We start from the raw sequence: 25,354 nt of genomic DNA on the forward strand, positions 1-25,354 counted from the left end.
ATTTACTTTGATCATACATCTCTTTCATTTCTTACAACTTCTTCTCACCATACTAGAATTCTGTATTTGGTCTGTCATTATATCTTTGAGTCACTCTTATGAAACATAAAGAAGGGAGAGGCAATGTTATATTAGGCCAAGAAACGTGGCTTGACAAACTTGTGAATCCTGTGATGTGACATTCTAGAGGTGCCACAACCTCATCAATCATTTCTCACTTGCGTCATTAGCCCCAATTCTGCTGAAATATAAAAGGACGAAAGGTGTTTTGACAGGAACATAAGGTGAAAGATTTACCAAAGCAAAGAGGTGAACTGCACCATTTTAAAATAAAAAGAAATTGAAGACATCTACAGATAAAAAAACAGGAATTAAAACATTTCCATTTGATTCCAGTTTTGGTAAGTACAATGGAACATATTTTCTGTACTGTAAATCTGATTTTTTTTTTTTTTGTATTATGACTTATAAAACTAATGATGTTTGTACCAATATGATTTTTTAAATAGTCATGATTTATCATTTCATTTTAAAGCATAATAATATTAATTACACTTAAAATTCCACTTACTAAATTTTTTAACTTAGTAACATAATGGCAGATTTTGTGTGTGCGTGTTTGTGTATGTGGTGTAGATAGGGATGGGAATTGATAAGAATTTAGGAATTCCAATATTGATATCACTTCTTGAGGTTATTGTAATGAGGTTCCTTTTAAGTCTAAAAGGAACCTATAAGCAGAATAAATAGGCAAGCAATTCCAAGGAACTGAATTACTGGAAACCAGTTTGCTGCAAGAACCAGTCCTTCATCCCTAGTTGTGGAGATGAGGAACCAAGAGCACACTCACAGCCAGGCAGCATTGAGCAACAAATGAGCTGTTGATTAGGTTTATTGTGATGCAGCCAAAATGACAAAAATTATAAAATCCAGATAAAGTGACAACTAAAGGGGAAGACAGACACACTAATTAAGTTAATACAGACCTTCCCAAATTGTGGGGCCCACTCCCTGGGGGGTGGGGGTGCAGAGCCATGGCGGGGGGGGGGCGCATTAAGAAAAGGGAAAAAAACAAAAGGCTTGGACACTGCTAGCACGGGCGCCCACAGACACGCAAAGCAGGAGATGAAGTATCGCTGAATATGTTTCCAAACCAACTTCATTCTAAGCCAAAGACTAGAAAATATGGTGAAGCATGTCTGCCCTTTGGTTTCACCTGCACAAGTGCCGAGGTAGGTCTCCCCTGCAGAATTGGTTTTCCCTTTGTTGGGAGCAGCTGGGCTCTTCAAATCACGGACAAACAGGATCCCACATTCTTGATTTTTAGTTTACAAACACTTGTTGTAATGACTAACTACTCCTGACATTTTGGAGATGTTAGCTCTGTATACAGTAAAGTTACAGCGGGATACAAATAATATCGGGCTGATCCTGCCATGATTTGTTCTCCCTGTCTAAATCACGGACAAACAGTATCCCACAGCTGTTTATGTTTTTAAACCCATTTTGCACAGAGAGGCATTTTTTGAAAAAATTATTGATAGCAATGTTGAATATTATTACACAGGAAAATAATCACATGGTGACGCCTCTGCCTTTGTAAATGGAGGGACAGTAACTGCGTGTAAAACCTGAAGACAGTCAGATTAACAGTAACAGTATTTCCTCTCGATCTGCTATTCTGCAATTCATCTCATGTAAACAATAACGTGGCGCACAGCCTGACGTGAAAAGAGGCACATACCTTTGATGTTGCCAGACGACCTCTGTATTCCTTGTCTACAATAAAGGAGTTTTTAAAAAAAATCTCCGTTTTCGGTGATTCGAAACACCGTTTACGTGTGGACGAAACAGCTGCGTTTTCAAAAATACCCGGGTAGGTGTGGACGTAGCGTAAAAGAGTTAGTAGTTTATTTTATTACTACCTGTAATTTATTGCAGGTTACTTGTATTTGCTTAATTGTTTACTTAATGTTTGAGGTGTGAAATAAACCGCAATGGAGCAAAATATGTGTGTGTGTGGTTGGAGGATGTGTTAGTGCGTGTGTGTGCGTGCGCGTGTGTGTGCACGCGCGGGGGAAGGGGGGGGGGGGCACGAATGTTTTTCGTGTAAAACAAAGGGGGGCCCAGCAAAAAAAGTTTGGGAACCACTGAGTTAATACAGCAGACATGACACAGGAAGCAGGGGAACACACAGGGAAGAATTTGACTCTAAAGAGAGAGGGTTACATATTCTAAGAGAATGAATACAGGAAATAGTATATAGTAACAAAACCCTGGGCCCTCATATAAGAATTAAATAAACAACACAAGTCCAGAAACTCAAGTGCAGAGTAAAAAGAACCAGACCATAAAACAAGCCTTGACATATGTTTCTTTTACAGATTTAACTGGTTGAACAATGGGTGTTGCACTGATGATATCAGTTTCCTTGCTTCTAGCAGGTAAGCTAAGCGATGCTAAACTTACTGTTGATGCAAAATCAATAAACTGTTGTAGCACTGGAAAGTATAACCTCAAGAATAATTGCTATAGAGAATATGCAGACTGTATTAAAGTTGTGTGTCATAGTAGTTAATTAATGGTTAAGCATTTCTTTATTTTGAGTGTAGTAACTAAATCTAGTTGAGTTGTACCTAGTAATGCAAGGTGGAGCCAAATTTCCCAATTTTTTTAATACCTAAAAGTTGTGGGTTCAGTGAATACTCTGAGTGCATGTCTGGCAAAAGTTTTTCTTAAAAGAACCCCACAATTTCTCTCTGATTCTTCCCCTCTTGACTCAGCATTTGGTTATCCTCACAGTATATGGAATAGCACACTTGCATCATTCCATTTAAAATCATTCAGTTCTGAAAAAGGTCCTAAAAACATTAAGGCACATGATTGAGGCTAGATTTGTGACACTTTTAGCAATATCATTAAAAATGACTGTTAAAAAAATATTCACACAGAAGGAATAACAGGTAAAGGTTGCCATATATCAAAATGTGGCTAACGGTGATACTTTTATTTGCCATAATTAATTTTGGCAAACATTTATACAGCATGGTCATAAGTTTACCTAGGCTGCACCGTTAAAGTTTCACTACTTGAACTATGTCATATCTCATGACATTGCTTGTTATAGAAAAAATGTGCTAAACAACAATTATATTTCACTAGCTTGACCCACGTTCTCATTTTAGGCTTGACAGCGTTTTTAGTAGATAAAGGTGAATGGCTTAAACATGAATTGAGGTGTGGTTTGGGGAAGGGCTTGGAGAAGACTGGTGGCAGCTCCCAGGCCTGGGAAATCCCCATGTACTAATGAGAAGTGAAGAAGTGAAAAAAGTGAAAGAACTGAAAAAGGGGAAGGAGGGTGGGGCGCAAAAACAAGAACGAACAGCTTGTAGGACAGGGGAATCATATCTACAGATAAGAACGAGAAGGGATGTGTCTGGAGGCGTGGTCCTGCTCCTAAAATTCAGATAATTTAAACTCAAATTAACTTCAGACATTGACACTTGTTGTGAGTAATAAATGTAAAAATTCTAAATGCCTTTCATGTTCCACTATTCTAAACTTTCTTCTTCACCTATGAAACTGAGACAAACTGCTGTGTCCTGTGTATATTGAGGTAATAGTTATAGAATGAAAGTATATTGTTGTACAGTTCATTTAATATACAGAACTAAATTCTTATTCTTTAACATGCTATTCTATCAGCTTGTCAAGAATGAAAGACAGACACAATCTAGGCACATAAAGGATTCAGCGTCAAATATACACATAATCCATTTTTCAACCACTGAAACGCTTGTGCATTTAATCGCAATATAAGACAGAAGTATCACAAAAAAACAATTCAACAAAAAACAAACTTAACAGGAAAATAAACAAAAAATAGCACTAAAACTGACCAAAAAAGCAAGACAAAAAGAGGAGTATAAATACTGGTGGATAATATGATTTCAGAAACACAAAGAACGCAAACAATTAAATAACAAAAACAAATAACAAACAAATCCAATCCATTATCTACTTATTTTAACTTACAAAGTAATAAATCCAAAGCAATAAACTACCTAGGGCAGGGGTCAGCAACCTTTAAGACCCAAAGAGCCATATGGCCCCAGTTTCCACGCAAAAGAAAACACCGCAAGCCGCAAATACTTTTTGAGATCTAAAATGAAGATAACACTGTATATATTGGTTTTTACCTTTATGCTTTGTGTGAACAACTAAGGTGTGTTGCTTATGAAATCCATGAAGTGCTACAGAGAAAATTAAATTTTATTTATGTAATGAACACATTTTGAACTCTTAAAGAAATATAACAAAAGGAAAGACACCCAGCTGAACTGAAATGATCCATGTAGCAAACAAAAACTGTTGTGAGCCGCCTGACCTTTGGGCTTTTGGAGACTTGACCTGACTTTAAAAAATAATTGGAAAAAAAGGCACTATGCTGCTAAAATATGAAAAATAGATATTTGCAAAATTCTGCCTAAATATGTATTTTACCAGGTTAATGTGTGTGGTGGGGCGTGGTCTGCAGCACCGCTGCAGGGGAGGCAGACGCACCTGAGCGGCACCCGCTATCACGCCTCGCCGCCTTAACGTCTGTGCTATCTATGCTGTTGTGTTGGTATGTGTCGGGCTGTGAGCTGAAAAGCTACAGCTGGCTGCATGCGCACAGCGTCTGCAAATCGAGGCTGTACTTTCATCTTTACGCAGGTCTGTAAGCTGCCATCTGTGAGGCGTGAGCGGTGTTTCTTTTTAACATGGAGAATAGCTGTTGACAATGTGGATCCGAAGATTCATAACTGGCCTACCTGGGGTTGAAAGTCTCGATAAATGCACGGCATTTCGTCAGGCATACCGGCTTCCGCGAATGTGACACTTATTTTGAGCAAAGAAAAAATAATAAAATAGAATTTTATTTTTATATCTCAATGTTACAATAATCTTCCAATTTAGAACTACAAGTTTTTAAAAAAGTAACATAAATAAAATACACTTCAGCTAAATACTTCTAATTTATTTTCCCAAACCACGCGGAGCTGCACTATAAGGACTAAAGAGCCGCAGGTTGCCGACCCTGACCTAGGAGAACAAAAAAAAAAAAGGAAAAAAAGAACATGTTTTATAAGACTAACTCCAGTCAACTACAGCATTATACAGAAACAATCCATATGTCCCAATCAGTGCAACTCGGAAGTCCCGTTGCATTCCAAAATACAACTTTGGTTCATAAGATCACAAAAGAAATCAAATGGCTCCTAATACTGACAACCTGATTAATAGAAAGTAGTTAAGAAAATGGAATTTACTGAACATAGAAAGGGAAATATATCTGTGTACAACAAACAGGAAGATATTATTTGGAAAAATGAAAAATTAATATATCAAACTTCTGAATAGCAAATAATGTTTTCGCAAATGGAGATTCAGGGATGCAAAAAATGTGTATCAAAACAACTAGAATAACTATCACATGTTGCAAAATCACAACAGCTGCACATACAACGATGATGGAAAATCCACCAACCACAACAGCCACACCAACATTCACGACTGCAGCTCCAACAACCACAACAAGGGCACCAACAACCACAACTGCAGCTCCAACAACCACAACAGCCGCTCCAACAACCACAACAGCAGCCCCAACAACCACGACAGCAATACCAACAACCACAACTGCAGCTCAAACAACCACAACTGCAGCTCAAACAACCACAACAGCTGCAACAACAACCACAACAGCAGCCCCAACAACCACGACAGCAATACCAACAACCACAACTGCAGCTCAAACAACCACAACTGCAGCTCAAACAACCACAACAGCTGCACCAACAACGACGACTGCAGCTCCAACAACCACAACAGCGGCTCCAACAACCACGACAGCAGTTCCACCAACCATAACAGCTGCAACAACAACCACGACTGCAGCTCCAACAACCACAACAGCGGCACCAACAACCACAACTGCAGCTCCAACAACCACAACAGCCCCACCAACAACCACGACTGCAGCGCCAACAACCACAACAAGCGCACCAACAACCACAACTGCAGCTCCAACAACCACAACAGCCGCTCCAACAACCACAACAGCAGCCCCAACAACCACGACAGCAATACCAACAACCACAACTGCAGCTCAAACAACCACAACTGCAGCTCAAACAACCACAACAGCTGCACCAACAACGACGACTGCAGCTCCAACAACCACAACACCCGCTCCAACAACCACGACAGCAGTTCCACCAACCATAACAGCTGCAACAACAACCACGACTGCAGCTCCAACAACCACAACAGCGGCACCAACAATCACAACTGCAGCTCCAACAACCACGACTACATCTCCAACAACTGCAGCTCCAACAACCACGACTGCAGCACCAACAACTGCAGCTCCAACAACCACAACACCCGCTCCAACAACCACAACAGCCCCACCAACAACCACGACTGCAGCGCCAACAACCACAACAAGCGCACCAACAACCACAACTGCAGCTCCAACAACCACAACAGCCGCTCCAACAACCACAACAGCAGCCCCAACAACCACGACAGCAATACCAACAACCACAACTGCAGCTCCAACAACCACAACTGCAGCTCAAACAACCACAACAGCTGCAGCAACAACGACGACTGCAGCTCCAACAACCACAACACCCGCTCCAACAACCACGACAGCAGTTCCACCAACCATAACAGCTGCAACAACAACCACGACTGCAGCTCCAACAACCACAACAGCGGCACCAACAATCACAACTGCAGCTCCAACAACCACGACTACATCTCCAACAACTGCAGCTCCAACAACCACGACTGCAGCACCAACAACTGCAGCTCCAACAACCACAACACCTGCTCCAACAACCACGACTGCATCTCCAACGACCACAACGGCCGCACCAACAACCACGACTGCAGCTCCAACAACCACAACACCCGCTCCAACAAGCACAGCACCAGCTCCAACAACCACAACAGCCGCACCAACAACCACGACTGCAGCTCCAACAACCACAACATCCGCTCCAACAACCACGACTGCATCGCCAACAAGCACAAAATCCGAACCAACAATCACAACAGCAGTTCCAACAACGACAACAGCCGCACCAACAATCACAACTGCAGGTCCAACAACCACAACTACATATCCAACAACCACAACAGCCGCACCAACAACCACAACTGCAGCTCCAACAACCACAACAGCCGCACCAACAACCACGACTGCAGCTCCAACAACCACAACATCCGCACCAACAACCACGACTGCAGCTCCAACAACCACAACAAGCACACCAACAACCACGACTGCAGTTCCAACAACCACGACACCCGCACCAACCACCACAACTGCAGCTCCAAAAACCACGACTGCAGCTCCAACAACCACGACAGCCGCACCAACAACCACAACTGCAGCTCCAACAACCACAACTGCAGCTCCAACAACCACAACTGCAGCTCCAACAACCACAACACCCGCTCCAACAACCACAACTGCAGCTCCAACAACCACAACATCCCCACCAACAACCACGACTGCAGCTCCAACAACCACAACAGCCGCACCAAAAACCACGACTGCTCCAACAACAGCAGCTCCAACAACCACATCAGCCGCACCAACAACCACGACTACAGCTCCAACAACTGCAGCTCCAACAACCACGACTGCAGCTCCAACAACCACAACACCTGCTCCAACAACCACGACAGCAGTTTCAACAACCACAACAGCCGCAACAACAATCACAACTGCAGCTCCAACAACCACGACTACATCTCCAACAACCACAACAGCCGCACCAACAACCACGACTGCAGCTCCAACAACTGCAGCTCCAACAACCACACCACCCGCTCCAACAACCACGACTTCATCTCCAACAACCACAACAGCCGCACCAACAACCACAACTGCAGCTCCAACAACCACAACTGCAGCTCCAACAACCACAACTGCAGCTCCAACAACCACAACTGCAGCTCCAACAACCACAACAGCCGCACCAACAACCACAACTGCAGCTCCAACAACCACGACAGCAGCTCCAACAACCACAACAGCCGCACCAACAACCACAACTGCAGCTCCAACAACCACGACTGCAGCTCCAACAACCACAACAGCTGCACCAACAACCACGACTGCAGCTCCAACAACTGCAGCTCCAACAACCACAACAGCCGCACCAACAACCACGACTGCAGCTCCAACAACTGCAGCTCCAACAACCACAACAGCCGCACCAACAACCACGACTGCAGCTCCAACAACTGCAGCTCCAACAACCACGACTGCAGCTCCAACAACCACATCACCCGCTCCAACAACCATGACAGCAGTACCAACAACCACAACTGCAGCTCCAACAACCACAACACCCGCTCCAACAACCACCACTGCATCGCCAACAACCACAACAGCCGCACCAACAACCACAACTGCAGCTCCAACAACCACGACAGCAGTTCCAACAACCACAACACCCGCTCCAACAACCACGACTGCATCTCCAACAACCACAACAGCTGCACCAACAACCACGACTGCAGCTCCAACAACTGCAGCTCCAACAATCACAACACCCGCTCCAACAACCACGACTGCATCGCCAACAACCACAACAGCCGCACCAACAACCACAACAGCCGCACCAACAACCACAACTGCAGCTGAAACAACCACAAGAGCAGTTCCAACAACCACAACACCCGCTCCAACAACCACGACTGCATCTCCAACAACCACAACAGCCGCACCAACAACCACAACTGCAGCTGAAACAACCACAAGAGCCGCACCAACAACCACGACTGCAGCTCCAACAACTGCAGCTCCAACAACCACGACACCCGCTCCAACAACCACGACTGCATTTTCAACAACCACAACAGGCGCACCAACAACCACGACTGCAGCTCCAACAACTGCAGCTCCAACAACCACAACACCCGCTCCAAAAAGCACAACAGCCACACTAACAACCACGACTGCAGCTCCAACAACCACAACACCCACTCCAACAACCACGACAGCAGTTCCTACAACCACAACAGCCGCACCAATAACCACAACTGCAGCTCCAACAACCACGACTGCAGCTCCAACAACCATAACATCGGCTCCATCAACCACGACAGCAGTTCCAACAACCACGACAGCAGTTCCAACAACCACAACAGCTGCACCAACAATCACAACTGCAGCTCCAACAACTGCAGTTCCAACAACCACAACAGCCGCACCAACAACCACGACTGCAGCTCCAACAACCACAACTACAGCTCCAATATCAACAACCACTGTACATACAACCACAGCAGCTGCACCAACAACCACAACAGGTGCACCAACAACCACGACTGTATCTCCAACAACTGCAGCTCCAATGACCACAACAGCCGCACCAACAACAACATCAGCCGCACCAACAACCACAAGTGCAGCTCCAACAACCACAATAGCCGCACCGACAACCACAACTACAGCTCCTACATCATCAACTACCATACCAACAACCACGACTGCAGCTCCAACAACCACAACAGCTGCACCAACAACCACAACTACAGCTCCAACAACTGCAGCTCCTACATCAACAACTACCGTACCAACAACCACGACTGCAGCTCCAACAACCACAACAGCTTCACCAACAAGCACAACTACAGCTCCAACAACCACAACAGCCGCACCAACAACTACGACTGTAGCTCCAACAACCACAACAAGTGCACCAACAACCACAACACCAGCTCCAACAACCACGACTGCAGCTCCAACAACCACAACAGCCGCTCCAACAACCACAACTACAGCTCCTACATCAACAACTACTGTACCAACAACCACGAACGCAGCTCCAACAACCACAACAGCCGCACCAACAACCACAACTACAGCTCCAACATCAACCACGACACCTGCACCAACCACAACGACTAAATATGTTGTTTTCCGATCCATAGCAAGCAGTTTTACAAGTGACCTGTCAGATTCGTCGTCTGAAGCTTTTAGAAAGCGATCTGCATCAATCAAGAATCAGGTAATTTTTCACTTTTGTCTAATGCAACACTGCTTACCTACTTTGTGGAAAGCAAAAACACAAACACAAAATACTTTTTGAAATAACCAAAAACAAGTCAACTTCATAACCTTTGCTTCCAACCTTTTAAAACTTTAAAAGTTTTTTTTTTCTAAGCTTTATACATTGAGTGCTTTTAAGCTTTTTGGTCTGGAGTCTTTTTTTACTGGTGGCAAAGCAGTTTATATTTGAACAAAGATTTTCAGTGATGAAGTTTAACAAACGCAGATACATATTCTCTTTCACTCAACTGTCTACTGTCTTTTGCATCTCAAACTCATGCATTGAACCTCACTTTATTGCATTTATTCAACATTAAACACATTGCATTTCTCTCCCTGAGTTAGGAAGAAACACTTCAAAAATGCGTGCAGAATTTTAAGTACTATAATTTAAAAGGCTTTGAACCTCTGACACACAAAAAAATCCATATACATGGTTTATACAAAACGGTAGCACAGTGGACTCTTGGTAAGCGCTATTTCGTCCTTGCAAAATAAGTTTGACTCTGGGATCTTTCTGTGTGGAAATTGCATGTTCTCTTTATTTAAACATGGGTTCTTTCCAAGGACTCTGGCATACAACAGTCTAAAGACATTTTAGGGAGATTACTTGGTAATTCTAAATTACCCATACCATTGTATCTTGAAAGGTTTCACAGCTTTTGACTTGTTTCATATTTTGTCATTTTACAGCCTCATTTCATATGGATTATATATCATTTTCACTTCAAAGTTCTACAAACAATACCTGCTTATGTCAAAATGAAAGAGGTTTCTAAGTATTCACAGTCTTTCGCATGTGTCTATTTGAGTGTAAATGGTAGTCTTCCTCTTTGTGATAGCCATGTGACAAGCTGGCACGTGGCTAACACAGATCTGGTTGTTGTTGGGTATACCTTGCCTCTCATGCTATTGTAGCTGGAAAAAGTGCATGGATGGTTTCTGGAAATTCTGATCAAGTTTTCAAGATTGAGTTCAAAATGCAAGATTCTTTATTCGTCATATGCATAGTTATACAAGTATAACATGCAGTGAAAGTTAACCTCGGCTTTTGCAAAAGCGGGATGCGAGGAAGAAGATTGTATATTATATACATTAGGTGAATGTGCAGTAGAAGCATTGTATGCAGCATGCAGGTGAATTCTGTAAATTAAGTGAATTTAATAAGAATAGACAATATGAACATATTCAAAATTAAAAAAGAATTTTAAATGTACATTTGGCCGGTGTAGAAGCTTCTCTTGAGTCTCTCTGTCCTTGCCCGAATGATGCCGAACATTCTGCCGGATTTCGGAAGTTGGAACAGTTTGTTGCCAGGATGGGATGGGTCCTTCAGTATCTGCACTGCTTTTGTCCGGCATCTCCTGGTGTAGGTCTCCTAAAGTGGAGGGAGAGCAATCCTGCAGCAGCGTTCTGCTGTACGGATCACTCTCTGAAGAGCTTTTTGGTCCTTAACACAGCTGTTCCCAAACCAGGACGTGATGTTCTGTGTGAGGATGTTCTCCACAGCACCTGCATAGAAAGTCCTGAGGATCTCTGGCGAGACCCTGAACTTCCTCAGTTGTCGGAGGTGATACAGGCGCTGCCTAGCCTTTTTGGTCTGGACCTGAATGTGGGCAGACCATGTCAGGTCTAAGCAGATGTGGACACAGAGACTGCACCCTTTCCACTGGAGCTCCACTGATGGTAATGGCTTGTAGTCTGTGCTGACTCCTTCCAAAATCCACCACCAGCTCCTTGGTCTTGCCAACGTTCAGCTGGAGATGGTTATCCTGGCACCATGATGCCAGATTCTTCACTTCATACATGTAGGCCACCTCATCGTTGCTGGAGATGGCGCCCAACTCCACTGTGTCATCAGCAAACTTCACAATGGTGTTGGAGCCATGGGTGGCCACGAGGACACGTTGCTGTGGTGCTCCTGTAGCGATGGTGATGCTGTTAGAGACGCATCTGCCCACCCTCACCACCTGAGTTCTGCCAGTGAGGAAGTCCAACACCTATGCACACAGACAGCTGTTGAGTCGTAGATCCCTCAGCTTTATGAACAGTCTGCTGGGCACTATTTTGTTAAACACTGAACTGTAATCAACAAACAGCATTCTCACATAGTTACCCTGTTTCTTGTCCACGTGGCTGAGCGTAGTGTGAAGGATGTTGCCGATGGCATCCTCTGTGGATCTGTTAGGACAGTAGGCAAACTGATGCGGATCTGTGGTGTCTGGGATGGAGGAGGAGATTGTGTTCTTCAGCAGCCTCTCGAACACCTTTATTACTTCATTACTGGCCGGTAATCATTCAGGGATGAGGGTTTGCAGTTCTTGGGCACAGGGATGATGATGGATCTCTTGAAGCAAGGGGGGAACACAAATCTTGCCAGGGACTCGTTGAAGATGGAAGTGAACACATGTGCTAGCTGGTTAGCACAGCAGACGGCCAGTGATGATGTCTGGCCCCGCCGCTTTCCTTGTGTTCAGTCTCCTCAGCGCCGCTTGGACGTCGTGCTCCGCGATGTTGATCACCAATCTCTCGGTTGTCAGGGGGTAGTTAGCATTACCCACTTGCCTGACCTTGTTAAGGGTGTAGATCTGGTTCAGCTCGTTGGTGAATGCAGTCGGCATTGATCAGCGCAGTGTCCCTGGCTTTGTAGTTCGTAATGGTGCATAGTCCGTGCCACATACTCCGTGTGTCGCCCTGGTGGAAGCGAGACTCCACACGCTCCTGATACTGGCGTTTGGCATCTCTCATCGTATCAAGCCGCATTGTAGGCACTCATATCACCAGTGGTGATCCCCCCTCGTCGGACACGAGACATGCTGGTAGAAGTTCAGCATGACTTTTCCGAGATTCCCTTTATTAAAGTCTCCTGCTACAATGAGGGCTGTGCCCGGGTCCTTGTTTTGAAACGAACTCAGCACATCAGAACTCAGCACATCATGTAGTTCGGACAAAGCCATGCCGATGCCCGCTTGGGGTGGGATGTAGACCAACATGGCGGTGACCGAGGTGAACTCACGGGGCAGATAGAAAGGGCGTCACTTAATGTTCAAGAATTCCAGAAGTGTAGAGCAGCCGCTGGAGAGAGTAGAAATGCTCCTGGCATCACACCACTTTCTGTTTACCATGAAACACACTCCACCACCTTTGTTTTTGTTTGACTCAGCCGTTCTGTCCGCACAGAGCACAAAGAATGAATCTGACAGAGTTGTGGTCTAGTCCGGCACGGTGGGGGTCAGCCAATTCTCCGTCAGCACACAATGTTGCAGTACCTTATGTCATGTTGGAAGGTGACTCTTGCTCTTAGGTCATCGAGCTTGTTTTCCAGCGATTGTACGTTGGCCAGTAGGATGCTGGGCAGTGGTGCGTGATGCGCTGTTTTGAATGCCAGCGCGTTTCTCCCGGCGCTTATTTGTTCTACGCCTCGGGTGAGTGGCTCGTCCTTTGTTGTTGATTGCGCTGCGTAGTATCTCAGGCGGCCAGGATGGGTCGGGTTTAAAAGTGTCCAAGATCAAATGTGCAACCTTGTCATCGATGTTTACAAGTGATCTGCTATCGTAGATTATAAAACTAGAGGATTTTGGGATGTAAACCAGACCAAAAAATAATATAATATAATATAATATAATATAATATAATATAATATAATATAATATAATATAATATAATATAATATAATAATAACGACTAAAAAGGTGCATAGTCTAAGCGGAGCGGTCAGGAAGGCATCTGGACGTGACCACGCCATCTTTGACTAAAAAATTGATAGAATATTGTTGTTTTTCATATGCCTATTTGATTTTCCTTTGCCTCACTGTAACAATGACTCTCACCATCAGCAAGAGACTTCATATTTACATTAAACACAACTGAATTGAGTTTCTTGGCATAGGGCTCCAAAAAATTAGTTTCTCAAGTGGCTCATTTAACAAAGAAAAAAAAAGAAATTGTATTGCTGATCTTAAAGGACAGATTAAGCCAGACCTTCCCAAAGTGTGGGGCCCGCCCCCTAGGGGGGACGCAGAGCCATTGCAGGGGGGGTGTGGTATGAAAAGGGAAAAAAACAAAAACAACATTTGGACACTGCTAGCACGGGGCGCCTACATAAACGCAAAACAGGAGATGAAGCATAGCTGAATATATTTCCAAACCAACTTCATTGTAAACCAAAGACTAGAAAATATGGTGAAGCATATGTTCCCTTTGGTTTCACCTGCACAAGTGGTAGGTCTCCCCTGCAGAATTGGTTTTCCCTTCGTCGGGAGCACGCACTGGGCTCTTCCAATCACGGACAAACAGTATCCCACATTCTTGATTTTTGGTTCACAAACACTTGTTGTAATGACTACATTTTGGAGATGTTAGCTCTTTATACAGTAAAGTTACAGTGGGATACAAATAATATCAGGCTGATCCTGCCACAATTTGTTCTCCCTGTCTAAATCATGGACAAACAGTATCCCACAGTTGTTTATGTTTTTAGACCCATTTTGCAAAGAGAGGCATTTTTTGAAAAATGAATTGATAGCAATGTTGAATATTATTATACAGGAAAAAAACAACTACATGTAAAATAATTACACCGTGACGCCTCTGCCTTTCTAAATAGAGGGACAGTAACTGCATGTGTATATGTAAGCGTGTAAAACCTGAAGATAGAGACAAAATACTGTTAATCTGACTGTCTGCCATTCTGCAATTCATCTCATGTAAACAATAACGTGGCACACAGCGTGACGTGAAAAAAGGCACCTTTAACGTTGGCGTTAAAGGCACATACCTTTGACGTTGCGTGACGAACTCTGTATTCCTTGTCAACACATAAACGCAAAAAAGGAGTTTTAAAAAATCTCAGTTTTCGGTGATTCGAAACGCTGTTTACGTGTGGACGAAACAGCTGCGTTTTCAAAAATCACCCTGTAGGTGTGGACGTATGGTAAAAAAGATAGTAGTTTATTTTCTTACTACCTGTAATGTATTGCAGATTGCTGGTATTTGCTTAATTGTTCACTAAATGTTTGAGGTGTGAAATAAGACACAATGGAGCAAAATATGGGTGTATGTGTGGTTGGAGGATGTGTTTGTGCGCACGGAGGGGGGGGGGGGGGCGAACATTTTTCTTGTTAAACAAAGGGGGGGCTAGCAAAAAAAGTTTGGGAACCACTGGGTTAAGCCATGAGACATCACGAGGAAAAAAAACTTCATATAGCGAGTCCTGTTTTTGGAGTAAACCATCAAAACTACTCACTATAGAGGGAAAGTTCTTAGATTTGCTCTTTTAATATGTCTCCTTTTTTGATATTTTCCTGCACAATTTGTCACTTACACAAACAGATAAACATTATTTTAAGAAAATCGCTTTGTGACTGCAGATTGAACCTGCTTACAAAGAGGAATTTCGTTCGTTTCGCTCCTTGGCTGTTGTCAACTTCAGGTAATTTCATTATTTTGACATTTGATGTTAAGAGCACTGACCTAAAGCCCTAAATATTAAAAAAATAATAATTTTGGTCTCATTTAAAGGCAGGGATCAGTCATCAACACAATGGAGCTTGAATTTGAGTCACCGGCTCCAAATGACACTGGGATTAGCAATGTTTTGATCAATCAAGCCAAAAATGTGACAGATTTTGACATTGACCCAACCTCCATCACTGTCAGTGATACTCAAACAACCACAACCGCAGCTCCAACAACCACAACAGCCGCACCAACAACCACAACATCCGCACCAACAACCACGACTGCAGCTCCAACAACCATTACAGCTGCACCAACAACCACAACTGCAGCTCCAACAACCACAACAGCAGCATCAACAACCACAACATCCGCACCAACAACCACGACTGCAGTTCCAACAACCACAACAGCTGCACCAACAACCACGACTGCAGCTCCAACAACCACAACAGCAGCATCAACAACCACAACATCCGCACCAACAACAACGACTGCAGCTCCAACAACCACAACAGCTGCACCAACAACCACGACTGCAGCTCCAACAACCACAACAGCAGCACCAACAACCATGACTGCAGCTCCAACAACCACTACACCCGCTCCAACTACCACAACATCCGCACCAACAACCACGACTGCAGCTCCAACAACCACAACAGCTGCAACAACAACCACGACTGCATCTCCAACAACCACAACAGCCGCACCACCAACCACAACACCCGCTCCAACAACCACGACTGCAGCTCCAACAACCACAACACCTGCCTCAACAACCACTACACCTTCTCCAACATCAACAACCACCGCATCAACAACCACAACATCCGCACCAACAACCACAACATCCGCACCAACAACAGCGACTGCAGCTCCAACAACCACAACAGCTGCACCAACAACCACGACTGCAGCTCCAACAACCACAACAGCAGCACCAACAACCACGACTGCACCTCCAACAACCACTACACCCGCTCCAGCTACCACAACATCCGCACCAACAGCCACGACTGCAGCTCCAACAACCACAACAGATGCAACAACAACCACGACTGCATCTCCAACAACCACAACAGCCGCACCACCAACCACAACACCCGCTCCAACAACCACGACTGCAGCTCCAACAACCACAACACCTGCCTCAACAACCACTACACCTTCTCCAACATCAACAACCACCGCATCAACAACCACAACATCCGCACCAACAACCACGACAGCAGCTCCAACAACAACAACAGGCGCAGCAACAACCACAGCTGAAGCACCAACAACCACGACTGCAGCTCCAACAACCACAACTGCATCTCCAACAACCACAACAGCCGCACCAACAACCACAAGACCCGCCCCAATAACCACGACTGCATCTCCAACAACCACAACAGCAGCACCAACAACCACAACACCCGCTCCAACATCAACAACCAACACACCAACAACCACAACATCCGCAACAACAACCACAACAGCTGCAACAACCACGACTGCAGCACCAACAACGACAACATCCGCACCAACAACCACGACTGCAGCTCCAACAACCACAACAGCTGCAAAAACCACGACTGCAGCACCAACAACGACAACATCCGCACCAACAACCACGACTGCAGCTCCAACAACCACAACAGCAGCATCAACAACCACAACAACCGCACCAACAACAACGACTGCAGCTCCAACAACCACAACGGCTGCACCAACAACCACAACAGCAGCACCAACAACCACGACTGCAGCTCCAACAACCACTACACCCGCTCCAACTACCACAACATCCGCACCAACGACCACGACTGCAGCTCCAACAACCACAACTGCAGCTCCAACAACAGCAGCATCAACAACCACAAACAACCGCACCAACAACCAAAGCCGCACCCACAAACACGACTTGCAGCTCCAACAAACCACAACAGCCGCACCAACAACCACTACAACCGCTCCAACAACCACAACAGCCGCACCAACAACCACGACTGCAGCTCCAACAACCACAACAGCAGCACCAACAACCACAACAGCCGCACCCACAACCACGACTGCAGCTCCAACAACAACAACAGCCGCACCAACAACCACGACTGAAGCCACAACAACCACGACTGCAGCTCCAACAACCACTACACCCACTCCAACAACCACAACAGCCGCACCAACAACCACAACTTCAGTTCCAACAACCACACCAGCAGCTCCAACAACCACAACAGCAGCAACAACAACCACGACTGCAGCTCCAACAACCACTACACCCGCTCCAACAACCACAACAGCCGCACCAACAACCGCAACTGTAGCTCCAACAACCACAACTGCAGCTCCACAACCACCATGACTGCAGCTCCAACAACCACAACAGCCACACCAACAACCACAACTGAAGCTCCAACAACCACAACAGCAGCTCCAACAACCACAACACCCGCTCCAACAACCACAACAGCAGCACCAACAACCACAACAGCCGCACCAACAACCACGACTGCATCTCCAACAACCACAACACCTGCTCCAACAACTTCTGCTCAAACATCCACAACCACCGCACCAACAACCATGACTGCAGCTCGAACAACTACGACTGCATCTCCAACAACCACAACTGCCACACCAACGACCACAACACCCGCTCCAACAACCACAACTGCAGCTCCAACAACCACAACAGCCGCACCCACGACCACGACTGCAGCTCCAACAACCACAACACCTGCTCCAACAACCACAACAGCCGCACCAACAACCACAACAGCAACACCAACAACCACAACTGCAGCTCCAACAACCACAACAGCAGCTCCAACAACCACAACACCCGCTCCAACAACCACAACACCCGCTCCGACAACCACAACAGCTGCACCAACAACAACGACACCTGCACCAACCACAACTACTAGATATGTTGTTTTCCGATCCATAGCAGGCACTTTTACAAGTGACCTGTCAGAATCGTTGTCTGAAGCTTTTACAAACCGAGCTGCAACAATCAAGAATCAGGTAATTTTTCACTGCTGTCTAGACTGTTGTCTAACGCTGCTTGCCTACTCTGTGGAAAGCAATATCAAGGTTAATTCTTAGGAATACCCATTAAAACACAAAATACTTTTTAAAAAAAAACAAAAACAAGTCAGCTACTTAACCTTTGCTTCCAACCTTTTAAAGTTTTTTTTTTTCTAAGCTTTATACATCGAGTGTTTTTGAGCTTGTTTGTCTGGAGTCTGTTTTTACCGGTGGTATGTCTGTGAAGGTTCTCAGTCATCCAGGTCATCGTAGTCAAAGGAGCTTGCAAAGAAAAGCGTCTGGACTTCTTTAAGTTTTTTGAAGACGTTTTTACTGGTGGCAAAGCACTTTATATTTGAACAAAGATTTTCAGTGATGAAGTTTAACAAACGCAGATACATATTCTCTTTCACTCAACTGTCTACTGTCTTTTGCATCTCAAACTCATGCATTGAACCTCACTTTATTGCATTTATTCAACATTAAACACATTGCATTTCTCTCCCTGAGTTAGGAAGAAACACTTCAAAAATGCGTGCAGAATTTTAAGTACTATAATTTAAAAGGCTTTGAACCTCTGGCACACAAAAAAATCCACATACATGGTTTATACAAAACGGTAGCACAGTGGACTCTTGGTAAGCGCTATTTCGTCCTTGCAAAATAAGTTTGACTCTGGGATCTTTCTGTGTGGAAATTGCATGTTCTCTTTATTTAAACATGGGTTCTTTCCAAGGACTCTGGCATACAACAGTCTAAAGACATTTTAGGGAGATTACTTGGTAATTCTAAATTACCCATACCATTGTATCTTGAAAGGTTTCACAGCTTTTGACTTGTTTCATATTTTGTCATTTTACAGCCTCATTTCATATGGATTATATATCATTTTCACTTCAAAGTTCTACAAACAATACCTGCTTGTGTCAAAATGAAAGAGGTTTCTAAGTATTCACAGTCTTTCGCATGTGTCTATTTGAGTGTAAATGGTAGTCTTGTTCTTTGTGATAGCCATGTGACAAGCTGGCACGTGGCTAACACAGATCTGGTTGTTGTTGGGTATACCTTGCCTCTCATGCTATTGTAGCTGGAAAAAGTGCATGGATAGTTTCTGGATTAAAAAATTGACAAAATATTCTTGTTTTACATTAAACACAACTGAATTGAGCTTCTTGGCATAGGGCTACAAAAAATTTGTTTCTCAAGTGGCTCATTTAAAAAAAGGGAAAAAAAGGAATGATATTGCTGATCTTAACGGACAGGTTAAGTCATGATGTATCACAAGGATAAAAACTTCATATCGCAAGTCCTGTCTTTGGACTGAACCATCAAAACTACTCACTACAGAGGGAAAGTTCTTAGATTTCCTCTTTTAATATGTCTCCTTTTTTGATATTTTGCTGCACAATTTGTCACTTTTACAAACAGATAAACATTGTTTTAAGAAAATCGTTTTGTGACTGCAGATTGAACCTGCTTACAAAAAGGCATTTCGTTCGTTTCGCTCCTTGGCCGTTGTCAACTTCAGGTAATTTCATTATTTTGACATTTGATGTTAAGAGCACTGACCTAAAGCCCTAAATTTTCAAAAACTATAATTTTTGTTTCATTTAAAGGAAGGGATCAGTCATCAACACCATGGAGCTTCAATTTGTGTCACCGGTTCCAAATGACACTGAAATTAGAGATGTTTTGAGCAATCAAGCCTCAAATGTGACAGGTTTTGACATTGACACAACCTCCATCACTGTCAGTGATACTTATCCAACTATGACAACTACAGCTCCAACTACAGATATAACAGCGACGACTGTACCTCCAACGACCACGACTGCAGCTCCAACCATCACAACAGGCGCTCCAACAACCACAACAGCCGCTCCAACAACCACAACAGCCGCACCCACAACCATGACTGCGGCTCCAACAACCACAACAGTCGCTCCAACGACCACAACTGCAGCTCCAACAACCACAACAGCAGCACCAACAACCACAACAGCAGCACCAACAACCACAACAGCCACACCAACAACCACTACTGCAGCTCCAACAACCACAACAGCCGCACCCACAACCACAACTGCAGCTCCAACAACCACAACAGCCGCACCAACAACCACAACTGCAGCTCCAACAACCACAACTGCAACTCCAGAAACCACAACAGCAGCAACAACAACCACGACTGCAGCTCCAACAACCACTACACCCGCTCCAACAACCACAACAACCGCTCCAACAACCACAACAGCCGCACCCACAACCACAACAGCCGCACCAACAACCACTACAACCGCTCCAACAACCACAACAGCCGCACCAACAACCACAACTGCAGCTCCAACAACCACAACAGCAGCACCAACAACCACAACAGCCGCACCCACAACCACGACTGCAGCTCCAACAACCACTACAACCGCTCCAACAACCACAACAGCCGCACCCACAACCACGACTGCAGCTCCAACAACCACAACTGCGGCTCCAACAACCACAACAGGCGCACCCACAACCACGACAGCCGCTCCAACAACCACAACAGCCGCTCCAACAACCACAACAGCCGCACCCACAACCACGACTGCAGCTCCAACAACCACAACAGCCGCACCAACAACCACTACTGCAGCTCCAACAACCACAACAGCCACAACCACAACTGCAGCTCCAACAACCACAACAGCCGCACCAACAACCACAACAGCCGCACCCACAACCACGACTGCAGCTCCAACAACCACTACAACCGCTCCAACAACCACAACAGTCGCACCAACAACCACAACACCCGCTCCAACAACCACAACAGCAGCAACAACAACCACAACAGCCGCACCAACAACCACGACTGCAGCTCCAACAACCACTACAACCGCTCCAACAACCACAACAGCCGCACCCACAACAACGACTGCAGCTCCAACAACCACAACTGCGGCTCCAACAACCACAACAGCCGCACCCACAACCACGACTGCAGCTCCAACAACCACTACAGCCGCTCCAACAACCACAACAGCCGCACCCACAACCACGACTGCGGCTCCAACAACCACAACAGCCGCACCAACAACCACAACAGCCGCACCCACAACCACGACTGCGGCTCCAACAACCACAACTGCGGCTCCAACTACCACAACAGGCGCACCCACAAACCACGACTGCGGCTCCAACAACCACTACAGCCGCTCCAACAACCACAACAGCCGCACCCACAACCACGACTGCGGCTCCAACAACCACAACAGCCGCACCAACAACCACGACAGCCGCACCCACAACCACAACTGCCGCACCAACAACCACGACTGCAGCTCCAACAACCACTACTGCAGCTCCAACAACCACGACAGCAGCTCCAACAACCACAACAGCCGCTACCAACAACCACAACAGCCGCACCCACAACCACGACTGCAGCTCCAACAACCACAACAGCCGCACCCACAACCACGACTGCAGCTCCAACAACCACAACAGCCGCACCAACAACCACTACTGCAGCTCCAACAACCACAACAGCCACAACCACAACTGCAGCTCCAACAACCACAACAGCCGCACCAACAACCACAACAGCCGCACCCACAACCACGACTGCAGCTCCAACAACCACTACAACCGCTCCAACAACCACAACAGCCGCACCAACAACCACAACACCCGCTCCAACAACCACAACAGCAGCAACAACAACCACAACAGCCGCACCAACAACCACGACTGCAGCTCCAACAACAGCCGCACCAACAACCACGACTGCAGCTCCAACAACAGCCGCACCAACAACCACAACAGTAGCACCAACAACCACAACAACAGCTCCAACAACCACAACTGCAGCAACAACATCCATGACAGCCGCACCAACAACCACGACTGCTGCTCCAACAACCACTACTGCAGCTCCAACAACCACGACAGCAGCTCCAACAACCACAACAGCCGCTACCAACAACCACAACAGCCGCACTCACAACCACGACTGCAGCTCCAACAACCACAACAGCCGCAGCAACAACCACTACTGCAGCTCCAACAACCACAACAGCCACAACCACAACTGCAGCTCCAACAACCACAACAGCCGCACCCACAACCACGACTGCAGCTCCAACAACCACTACAACCGCTCCAACAACCACAACAGTCGCACCAACAACCACAACACCCGCTCCAACAACCACAACAGCAGCAACAACAACCACAACTGCAGCTCCAACAACCACAACTGCAACAACCACAACAGCAGCAACAACAACCACGACTGCAGCTCCAACAACCACTACACCCGCTCCAACAACCACTACAACCGCTCCAACAACCACAACAGCCGCACCCACAACCACAACAGCCGCACCAACAACCACTACAACCGCTCCAACAACCACAACAGCCGCACCAACAACCACAACTGCAGCTCCAACAACCACAACAGCAGCACCAACAACCACAACAGCCGCACCCACAACCACGACTGCAGCTCCAACAACCACTACACCCGCTCCAACAACCACAACAGCCGCACCCCACAACAACGACTGCAGCTCCAACAACCACAACTGCGGCTCCAACAACCACAACAGGCGCACCCACAACCACGACAGCCGCTCCAACAACCACAAACAGCCGCTCCAACAACCACAACAGCCGCACTCACAACCACGACTGCAGCTCCAACAACCACAACAGCCGCACCAACAACCAACTACTGGCAGCTCCAACAACCACAACAGGCCACAACCACAACTGCAGCTCCAACAACCACAACAGCCCGCACCAACAACCACAACAGCCGCACCCACAACCACGACTGCAGCTCCAACAACCACTACAACCGCTCCAACAACCACAACAGCCGCACCAACAACCACAACACCCGCTCCAACAACCACAACAGCAGCAACAACAACCACAACAGCCGCACCAACAACCACGACTGCAGCTCCAACAACCACTACAACCGCTCCAACAACCACAACAGCCGCACCCACAACAACGACTGCAGCTCCAACAACCACAACTGCGGCTCCAACAACCACAACAGGCGCACCCACAACCACGACTGCAGCTCCAACAACCACAACAGCCGCTCCAACAACCACAACAGCCGCACCCACAACCACGACTGCGGCTCCAACAACCACAACAGCCGCACCAACAACCACAACAGAGCCGCACCCACAACCACGATCTGCGGCTCCAAACAACCACAACTGCGGCTCCAACTACCACAACAAGGGCGCACCCCACAACCACGACTGCGGCTCCAACAACCACTAACAGGCGCGCTCCAACAACCACAACACCCGCTCCAACAACCACGACTGCGGCTCCAACAACCCACAACAGCCGCACCAACAACCACGACAGCCGCACCCACAACCACAAACTGCCGCACCAACACCACGACTGCAGCTGCCAACAACCACTACTGCAAGCCCAACAAACCACGAACCACAGCAGCTCCAACAACCACAACAGCCGCTACAGACAACCAACAACAGCCGCAACTCACCAACGCACGGACTGCGGCTCCAAACAATCCACAACAAGCCGGCAACTTCACAACCACGACTGCCAGCTTCCAACAACCCACACGCCCGCCACCAAACAACCACTACTTGCAGCTCCAACAACCACAACAGCCACAACCACAACTGCAGCTCCAACAACCACAACAGCCGCACCAACAACCACAACAGCGCACCCCACAACCACGACTGCAGCTCCAACAACCACTACAACCGCTCCAACAACCACAACAAGTCGCACCAACAACCCAACAACACCCGCTCCAACAACCACAACAGCAGCAACAACAACCACAACAGCCGCACCAACAACCACGACTGCAGGCTCCAACAACAGCCGCACCCAACAACCACGACTGCAGCTTCCAAACAACAGCCGCACCAACAACCACAACAGTAGCACCAACAACCACAACAACAGCTCCAACAACCAACAACTGCAGCAACAACATCCATGACAGCCGCACCAACAACCACGACTGCGCTCCAACAACCACTACTGCAGCTCCAACAACCACGACAGCAGCTCCAACAACCCACCAACAGCCGCTACAACAACCACAACAGCCGCACCCACAACCACGACTGCAGCTCCAACAACCACAACAGCCGCACAAACAACCACTACTGAAGCTCCAACAACCACAACAGCCACAACCACAACTGCAGCTCCAACAAACCACAACAGCCGCACCAACAACCACAACAGCCGCACCCACAACCACGACTGCAGCTCCAACAACCACTACAACCGCCTCCAAACAACCACAACAGTCGCACCAACAACCACAACACCGCTCCAACAAACCACACAGCACCAACAACAACCACAACAGCCGCACCAACAACACGACTGCAGCTCCAACAACCACTACAACCGCTCCAACAACCACAACAGCCGCACCCACAACAACGACTGCAGCTCAAACAACCACAACTGCGGCTCCAAACAACCACAAACAGGCGCACCCACAACCACGACTGCACTCCAACAACCACTACAGCCGCTCCAACAACCACAAACAGCCGCACCCACAACCACGACTGCGGCTCCAACAACCACAACAACAGCCACACCCACAACCACAACTGCGGGTCTCCAACAACCCACAACTGCAGCTCCAACAACCACAACGCGCACCCACAACCACGACTGCAGCTTCCAAACAACCACTACAACCGCTCCAACAACCACACAGTCGCACCAAACAAC

At 46.6% G+C, this 25,354-nt stretch overlaps 1 protein-coding gene and 1 long non-coding RNA gene across 2 annotated transcripts; both read left to right on the forward strand.

Moving 5' to 3' along the window:
• The first annotated feature begins 296 nt into the window (after positions 1-296).
• On the forward strand, positions 297-5,598 carry LOC113018684 (uncharacterized). Its single transcript, XR_003271843.1, has 3 exons — positions 297-401; positions 2,385-2,444; positions 5,497-5,598. It is a non-coding gene; the product is annotated as an uncharacterized LOC113018684 (long non-coding RNA).
• Positions 5,599-8,366: 2,768 nt separating this feature from the next.
• LOC113013048 (integumentary mucin C.1-like) lies at positions 8,367-15,830 on the forward strand (the record flags this gene model as incomplete). Its single annotated transcript, XM_026153626.1, has 6 exons — positions 8,367-8,375; positions 9,355-9,398; positions 9,583-9,743; positions 9,802-10,079; positions 15,490-15,551; positions 15,641-15,830. Coding segments are annotated over exons 1-6 (744 nt in total), but the record flags the coding sequence as incomplete, so codon positions are not given.
• Positions 15,831-25,354: the final 9,524 nt, after the last annotated feature.

The sequence above is a fragment of the Astatotilapia calliptera genome, chromosome 3 (assembly GCF_900246225.1).
Source record: "Astatotilapia calliptera chromosome 3, fAstCal1.2, whole genome shotgun sequence".
NCBI classification, from domain to species: Eukaryota; Metazoa; Chordata; class Actinopteri; order Cichliformes; family Cichlidae; genus Astatotilapia; species Astatotilapia calliptera.